The sequence below is a fragment of the Cervus canadensis genome, chromosome 21, assembly GCF_019320065.1.
Source record: "Cervus canadensis isolate Bull #8, Minnesota chromosome 21, ASM1932006v1, whole genome shotgun sequence".
NCBI lineage: Eukaryota > Metazoa > Chordata > Mammalia > Artiodactyla > Cervidae > Cervus > Cervus canadensis.
The window spans coordinates 66,115-74,975 of record NC_057406.1 but is presented as its reverse complement, the minus strand read 5'-3'; the positions used below and the strand labels follow the sequence as shown (position 1 = coordinate 74,975).

General features: G+C 51.9%; 1 protein-coding gene across 1 annotated transcript; it reads left to right on the top strand.

Moving 5' to 3' along the window:
- Positions 1-928: 928 nt before the first annotated feature.
- Positions 929-8,379, top strand: ACR (acrosin). Its single transcript, XM_043439784.1, has 5 exons — positions 929-1,005; positions 1,998-2,204; positions 2,423-2,706; positions 7,068-7,213; positions 7,739-8,379. Exons 1-5 carry the CDS (start codon positions 938-940, stop codon positions 8,276-8,278), a joined length of 1,245 nt encoding a protein of 414 aa, XP_043295719.1. The 5' UTR covers positions 929-937; the 3' UTR covers positions 8,279-8,379.
- The last annotated feature ends 482 nt before the right edge of the window (positions 8,380-8,861 follow it).

Genomic DNA, 8,861 nt, shown 5'->3' with positions numbered 1-8,861 from the left:
GTGATGCCATCCACCCATCTTGAAATTAGAACATTCAGTTAGAGAAGAGGCTCAGGTAGAAGAAGTGAGGTCATCTGACTATCTGAAATGCTTTGTACCTGGAAAGAGGACAGGAGGTGTCCTGACACTTGGATAGAAGAGGTACGTGGTGCCTCGTGACCCTCACATAAGTGAGGAGTGACTCCTTGACATTCAGATAGGCCAGCTGAGACCTTGTGCCCAGGCACAGGCGCTAAGACTGCTGCTCCAGCAGGTAGAGATGTGACCTCATCACGCTCTTGCAGGGAAGGTAGAACTTTTAAACATCCAGGTAAGTGAGGTGAGCATTTTTCTGTTCTGGGATACGAGATGCTGTCTCCTGACAATCAGAAGAAGCCTTATTTCATGACATTCAGGTAACTGTGCTGAGAATTCCTGACACTCAGGTACAGAAGACAATTTTCTGCTTCGCGTAGGTCCCAGAAAGGAGACCTGGAGATATCCAGGTAGAAGATATGAGACTTTGTGGACAGAAAAGTGGGCTTCGTAGTTCTAAGCTAGGGAAAGTCAAAATGGTCTTCAGAAAATGTGCTGAGAGCACACCCTTGGAAGAGGGAAAGAGTTTGCCTCCTGCAGGATTAAGGTCTGTCAGTCTGTAGAGCCTGACTCCCTTGAGCTGCTGACGTACTGGACCGTCTTCTCACAGAGGAGCTGAGCTGCCCCGCGGTCTGTGAGTTGGAACGGGACCGTAGTTATAGTTTGCATGAGGGCTGGAGGAAGCTGTGCAAGACGTCGGGAAGTCACTTCAGCATGAACCGCTTGGGCTGAAGTGCTCCCACCTGGCCTGATTTCTGGAGGGTGGGGGGTGGGACGTCACCCTGCTGATTGGTCGGAAGGCCATGAAGCTTTGTGAGGTCACTGGGCTTCCAGGCCTGGCTGGGGCAGGAGTTTGGCAGAGATGCTGCCAACTGCCGTTCTGCTGGTCTTGGCAGTATCTGTGGTCGCCAGAGATAACACCACGTGTGAGTAAGTGTCAGACAACTTGGGGTGGGGGGAGGGTGTCTTCTGAGTAACAGACCCCGCCCAGACTCCCTCTGTCTGGGGCTCTGCAGGAGGCCAAGCTGGGGGCCTTAACATTCCTCTGGGTCTCACAGTGCCTGTGCCCCACATTGCCATTCGGACCTTCCCTGCTCCTACCATCTTCAGCCCAGAGCCCCCAGGGCCCCTGGCATCTAGAGCTTCCTCCCAAGAGGAACTCTGGGGCTTCTGCAAAGCACAGGCCAGTTTCCACCACCGCCCCCCACCCCCACCCCCACCCCCGCCCCCCAACCAGTGACCGGCTTCACTGCCTCTTGAACATCGAGTCCTTCAGACCTTGGGAAGCACCTCCCCCCGGCCCTGCGCTGACCCCAGAGATCCCAGGGCATCCTCTTGCAGCACCTCGGGGACCCCCACTCCATGTGTAGACTCCCAAGCCCCCGAGGTACCCTGCAATCCCAGAAACTCCCTCCCTCTCACCAGCAACACAGAGCCCTGAACGTCCACCTCCGACCTGCCCCGCGTGCCTCCCCCGGGCGCTCCCACCTGCCCTGCTCGCCTCCCGCTGCGCCCAGCCAGCCCTGCGGCTCCAAGCCCTCCGGCTCCTTCCTGGGCCTCCACCAGGATCACCCCCTTCACGCCCACGTTAGCGCCCTCTCCTGCCTAGCGATCTCCCTCACTGCTAGGGCCCTTGGTCTGTCCTAGCTGCCTGTGGCCCCTCTGTCCCTACCTTGTGACCACAAGACCCAAGAAACTCCCCCTTCTGAACATTTGCTGGAGCCCGTGGCCGCCTGTCCCGGTACGGCCCCCAGCACCGCTGCTCAACCACGCCCCCCTGGACCCCTACCCTGGGGCTGCCCCTGCTGGCCCCGGACCCCATGGCTGTTCCCCGTGACCAGCCTCAGGCCCCTCTCCCCGCGCTGTGGAGGCGCCTGGGGGGCCTGCTCTTGACTTGAACCGTGCCCGTGGTCTCTCCTCAGTGGCCCCTGTGGGGTACGGTTCAGGCAGAACCGGCAGGGGGGCATGCGGATCGTCGGCGGGCAGGACGCCGCCCACGGGTCCTGGCCCTGGATGGTCAGCCTCCAGATCTTCACCTACCACAACAACCGGCGGTACCACGTGTGCGGGGGCTCCTTGCTGAACTCCCACTGGCTGCTCACTGCTGCTCACTGCTTCAGGATCAAAAAGTATGTGCGGGAACTCGCAGAAGGGGTCTTCAAGGAAGGCTCTTCTCAGAACCGGGCATTCTCCAAGGGTCTCAGTGCCAAAGGTCCCTGAGGCTCTGGGCCTAGTGGCAACCAGACTGCAGGGTTGACCCAGACCTGCTGGGGATGGGGCCCTCCAAGGGTCATGGTCACCAGCCAGTCCTCAGCAAGTGTGACCTGGCTTACCTCTGTGCCCACAGAAAAGTGACCGACTGGAGGCTGATCTTTGGAGCTAAGGAAGTTGAGTGGGGGAGCAATAAGCCAGTGAAGCCGCCTCTGCAGGAGAGATATATTGAGAAAATCATCATTCATGAGAAATACTCTGCGAGCTCAGAGTCCAACGACGTTGCTCTCATTAAGATCACCCCTCCTGTTACCTGTGGGCACTTCATTGGACCAGGCTGCCTGCCTCACTTTAGGGCAGGCCCACCCAGAGTTCCCCAGACATGCTTGGTGGCTGGCTGGGGATTCTTACAAGAGAATGGTGAGTACGGACGGGGAAAACCCTGTCGATATGGTCTTAGGTGAAGGGGAAATACGTGGATGCCTGCCTGAGCTCCACCCAGCCCCTAGCCCTGTGCTGTGAGTGGATCCTGTCACTGTCCCCTTTCACAGCCAGAGAAACTGAGAGTGAAGTTCCGTGTCCAGGGCCCCTCGCCAGTGGCTGGTGTGGCCACCAAGGGCGGCTGGGCGGCAGGCACAGAAGAGTGCCTCGGCATCTTTGGAACAGGGTCAAGGCTGTGCCTGGAGCTCCAGGGCTGCCTCTGGAGGTGGGAGTCATGCCTTGAGGCAGGCAGCACTTGGAGAAGGGCTCTGGATGGGATTTCCCTCTCCATGCCTCAGTTTTCCCATCTGTAAGTCTCATGGTCTCCAAGCTCTGCAGGTCCTGCACGGGGCCCCTCCTGGCCGTCTCTGCTCCCCGCCCTGGGCAGTCAGTCCCACCCGGATGTTACCGCGAGCATCCTCTGTAGACCGCGACAGGGGCTGCTCCTGGGTGTGACTTTCTGCGGGTCAGCAACCTGGGCAGCATGTTTCTGCCAGTGGGGCAAGATCGAGTAGAACAGGCCTCTGTACCTGAGCTGCACTTTCAGCTTTCCGTAGGTGGGCACGTGAATTTTTACCAGTCGTGTCAGGGGTGTGAACATATGATTGAAATTGACTTAGCAGTCAATCGCCTTTGTTAATTGATGGAACATCTGTTTGTTGATGGAAAATCTGGGCCTCCTAATTCAAGGCAGATCAGTCATTTGGGCTTTAAACCTCAGTATTTTTTTTTTTTTTGTCTTCTACTCTTCTCCTCTCTGAAAGTTGATTTTGGTTTCTGGTAGGACTGCTACCTGTGCCGCCCTAGGGGAAGGGTATCTCACAACCTCTTCCCTGACCTGGGGTGTCAACCTCTGTCTGGCTGCTGGTGTCCATGGCTCTGCCGTGGTTCCTAGAGCAAGCACACACTTTCTTTTTGTTCCACCCCCTGGCCTGCCCTGCTCTGTCCACTTGTCCAACCTTGTCCTCAGCTTTCGGGGGTTCTTGCAGTCCCTGGGAGGCTGATCTCAGGGTTTCCATCCAACAACCCCTCAACCCCACCTCTGCTATCCTTTTGCTCAGGAGAATTGTAGGCTCCCATCTATATCCTGGACATCACACAAGGCCTCTTAGTTCTAGAATCACCTTAAATTTAATGGAGTTTCTATCCTTTTTTGTTTGTTTGTTTTTGCAAACCCATCTCCTAAAAAGTGAAAGTGTTTAGTTGCTCAGTCGTGTCCGACTCTTTGGGGCCCCCTGGACTGTAGCCCGCCAGGCTCCTGTGTCCCTGGAATTTGCCAGGCAAGAATACTGGAGTGGGTAGTCATTCCCTTCTCCAGGGGATCTTCCCAACCCAGCGATTGAACCTGTGTCTCCCAGGGCCAAGTCTTAAAGAAACCCCCAGGCTCCTGTGATACTCCTTCTGACCTTTCTTTATCTTGACCTACCTCTTCCTTGAACTCAGATGCTTTGGGGCCGGAAGAGTACTTTTGGGAATCGGTCTCTTTTTCCATCAAACTTTTAGTTTCTACAGGTTTCTTTTGGGCATTTGCTATTTAAAGCTAAGGTGTTGAGACTGAGAAAACTCTTTTGTGTTTCAGGACACCTGTCTCTTAACAGTGAATTGCAAGGCTTTCAAGGCTGTAGGTTCTGCCATAGATTTAAAGGGTCATCTTAATGGCCAACAAGCCAGGCTTGTTCCATGCTACCTGTACCTAAAGGGCAGTGAATGTATGAAACCCTCATTGCTGCTTAGATGGGAAGGAAAAATGGGGGCTAAGGAGGTTGGGAACATAAACGAAGCCTTGCAGACATGTGTTCAGCAGCCATCCACCGAATGCTTGCTGGTGCCCTCCCCAGACCCGGTGCTCCACGGGCTTCCCTGCTGGCCTTATGCTCTGAGTCTGCCCCTTCCAACCTGTACTGCACACGGTGTTCAAACCCACTGGGTGGTGACTGGGCTGTGGGTGCTGCTGTGGCAGGGCTGTTGGGATTCTCCTGCCTGTGGGAACACGTGATTCAGAGGGTACAGTCTCTTGGGCTCCAGTTCAGTTCAGTTCAGTTACTCAGTCGTGTCCGACTCTTTGCGACCCCATGGACTGCAGCACGTCAGGCTTTCCTGTCCATCACCAACTTCCGGAGCTTGCTCAAACTCATGTCCATCGAGTCAGTGATGCCATCCAACCATCTCATCCTCTGTCATCCCCTTCTCCTCCTGCCTTCAATCTTTCCAAGCATCAGGGTGTTTTCCAATGAGTCAGTTCTTCGCATCAGGTGGCCAAAGTATTGGAGTTTCAGCTTCAGCATCAGTCCTTCCAATGAGTATTCAGGACTGATTTTCTTTAGGATGGACTCGTTTGATCTCCTTGCAGTCCGAGGGACTCTCAAGAGTCTTCTCCAACACCACACTTCAAAAGCATCAATTCTTTGGCACTCAGCTTTCCTTAAGGTCTACCTCTCACAACCATACATGACTACTGGAAAAACCATAGCTTTGACTAGACGGACCTTTGCTGGCCAAGCAATGTCTCTGCTTTTTAATATGTTGTCTAGATTTGTCATAGTTTTTCTTCCAAGGAGCAAGCGTCTTTTAATTTCTTGGCTGCAGTCACCATCTGCAGTGATTTTGGAGCCCAAGAAAATAGTCTGTCACTGTTTCCATTGTTTCCACATCTATTTGCCATGAAGTGATGGGACCAGATGCCATGATCTTCATTTTTTGAATCTTGAGTTTCAAGCCAACTTTTTCACTCTCCTTTTTCACTTCCACCAAGAGGCTCTTTAGTTCTTCTACACTTTCTGCCATAAGGGTGTTGTCATCTGCATGTCTGAGGTTACTGATGTTTCTCCCGGCAATCTTCATTCCAGTTTGTGCTTCATCCAGTCTGGCATTTCACATGATGTACTCTGTATATAAGTTAAATAAGCAGGGTGACAATATACAGCCTTAACATACTCCTTTCCCAATTTGGAACCAGTCTGTTGTTCCATGTCCAGTTCTAACTGTTGCTTCTTGACCTGCATATCTTGACCTTGATTTCTCAGGAGGCAGGTCAGGTGGTCTGGTATTCCTATCTCTTGAAGAATTTTCCACAGTTTGTTGTGATCCACACAGTCAACGGCTTTGGCATAGTCAATAAAGCAGAAGTCGATGTTTTTCCGGAATTCTCTTGCTTTTTGTATGATCCAATGGATGTTGGCAATTTGATCTCTGGTTCCTCTGCCTTTTCTAAATCCAGCTTGAACATCTGGAATTTCATGGTTCATGTACTGTTGAAGGCTGGCTTTGAGAATTTTGAGCGTTACTTTGCTAGTGTGTGAGATGAGTGCAATTGTGTAGTAGTTTGAACATTCTTTGGCATTGCCTTTCTTTGGAATTGGAATGAGAACTGACCTTTTCCAGTCCTGTAGCCACTGCTAAGTTTTCCAAATTTGCTGGCATACTGAGTACAGCACTTTAACAGCATCATCTTTTAGTACCTGGCCTTGGGCTTGGGCTCCAGGCCAGATGCAATGTCGGCTGCTCCAGCCACAGTGCAGGCTGGGGTTTTCTTAACCCCTGGTCATGGCCAAGCATCTGAGACTATAAAGGAAGTTCTGACCTGGCCTCAGTGGTCATTTCAACCACCTGTGCCCCTGACAGGTCTGCCTGTGTGTGGAGGCACCACCATAGGTCTGTTGCCTCCATATCTGAATAAAGATATGAGACACATGGGAGGGACTCATCCGCCCAAGTCCTGCGGGTCCCGTCCACAGCTGGATGGAGGATAGAATGCAGGGGATGACCTATAGCCAGAATAAAAGGTGTGTTCTGGACTTGAGTCTAGAGAGGAAAATCCTTGGTGTGAGTCCAAGGTTCCCTACTGTGACCTTGGTAAGTGGTATTCCAATCTCCTGATTGGAGAAAAGGGGAATAACAGTTTCTAACTCATGAAGTGCCTGTGAGGAGTGAATGAGATGAAGCCTGTGTGACTCAAAGTAAGTGCTCAGCATGTCCTTGTTATAATTGTTAATATCACGGCAAACTTCCATGATTTCCACCCTTAACGTATATGACTCTTCAGCTGCATCCACCACCCTCCATCTGTCGTCTGTCCACAGTCTGCCTCCTTCCTGTCTCCTCCAGTTCCATCTCCCAAGGCTCGTGTGCTCTATCCACTCCCTCCAGGAGTGGATAAGGAGAGGCTGGGGGCATAGACTTTCGTGGGTCTTAGGTTTAAATAGAGCATTTCAGGACGTTGGGGGTTCAGTGGAGGGAGGAAGGCAGGGCTTTCCCAGAACACATCTTCTGTAATTACTGACCACTGAGTCACCTGGCTGTAGCCCGCAGGACATCACCTGTACTGCAGGAAGCACGCGTGGACCTTATCGACCTCGACTTATGTAACTCGACCAGATGGTACAATGGGCGCATTCGTTCAACCAACGTGTGCGCAGGGTACCCTGAAGGCAAGATTGACACCTGCCAGGTAACTCTCCACCGGGTGCTCTTGTGGACACTTTCCTTTTGGATCCCTGAGCAAATCTCCCTGGTCCTGCCTTCCACTATCTATAGTAACTGTGCGCTTGGGTGGTGACACACATAAGCTGCCCAACAGAGACTTAGTCACCATATTTAGAGCTTTCTTCCACCCTCACACAGAGATCATATCATCCAAACACTTCCCAGAAGAGAATGTTTACCTCTCTTCACCAGACTGCAAAAGGGTCAAATCCACTTGTATACACACGCTCATGTACCCATGTAAAACCATATACACAGACACATGGGTTTGTCTGTCTTCCCTATCAGTGCAAGAAAACCCATGAAAATCCATACCCTTCTCACAGCCACAAAGAAGTTGTTGGCACCACCTCAAACTTTGCCATAATTGCCTGCGTTTATGGCAGCAGGAGACCATGTGACTGCAGAAATTACCCTCCCAGAGGCTATGGCCCTTCTGGGCAGGGAAAGTGGCTCAGGCAGAGTGTGACTTCTGTATCCTTCTGGGCAGGGGGACAGCGGCGGGCCTCTCATGTGCAAAGACAGCGTGGAAAACAGCTATGTGGTCGTGGGAATCACAAGCTGGGGGGTAGGCTGTGCCCGAGCTAAGCGCCCCGGAGTCTACACGTCTACCTGGTCCTATCTGAACTGGATTGCCTCCAAGATAGGCTCTAACGCGGTGCACATGATTCAGTTGCCCACCGCTCCCCCTGCTTCTACTCCAGTAGCCCAAGCGAGCCCTGGCTCCGTTCAGCCTTCCATTCGCCCACCTTGGTTCTTCCAACACGTTCCTCGACCACCTCCCTCTCAGCAAGCTCTTGCCGTGGCCCAGCCCCCACGTCCCTCAAACTCCCGACCCTCAGTCCCACCTCCACCCCCACGCCCACGACCACCCCCACCGCAGCCTTCCACTAGGCCTCCCCAGGTACTCTCTTTTGCCAAGCGACTGCAGCAGCTCATAGAGGTCTTGAAGGGAAAGACCTTTCTTAATGAAAAGAGCAATTATGAAATGGAAACCACAGACCTTCCAGAACAACATGCCTCCTCCTGATCTGAACATATTCTCAACGGACCCAGTGAAGCTCTCACTCCTGAGGGAAAAAAAGATGAAATAAATGGATATAAATACAAATATAAATATATATACACTAACAGATGCTTTCTGGACTTCTTCCTATATGCCCTCCCCAACTTAATCCCTCATCAAATCTACCCTGCCTCCATTCACCCTTGTATTGTATTAATGATGTTGACTTAAACAAAAAAAATGCACAACGTGAGTTGTGAGTTAAGTTTTATTTGGGGCAAAATGAAGACTCTAGCATGAGAAAGAGCGCTTCAGATAGCTCTGAGAAACTGCTCCAAAGAGGCAGTGGGGGAAGGTCAGTAACTGAGATTTTTGGTGAAGGGGGAATACATGCAATCAAGCACATTTTTTTTTTTTTTTAAGAGGTTTCTGCTGGTCTCCTGAAGATTACTGCTAGTCATGAGAAGCAGACATCATCCTGAAGGATTTTAGTGCTTTTCTAGATATGAGGAGATTGAAGAATTAGGTTCGTAAAGCCAGCTCCTGAAAATATCTAACTGTCTGAAGACCTGTCCTGTTAGTTTTCCTGGAGCACCAAGAGCCTCAA

Coding starts and splice junctions, on each gene's coding strand:
- ACR (XM_043439784.1), top strand. CDS start 938: ATGCTGCCAACTGCCGTTCTGCTGGTCTTGGCAGTATCTGTGGTCGCC. Junction 2,205..2,422: donor CACTGCTTCAGGATCAAAAA/GTATGTGCGGGA, acceptor CTGTGCCCACAG/AAAAGTGACCGACTGGAGGC. Junction 7,214..7,738: donor GCAAGATTGACACCTGCCAG/GTAACTCTCCAC, acceptor CCTTCTGGGCAG/GGGGACAGCGGCGGGCCTCT.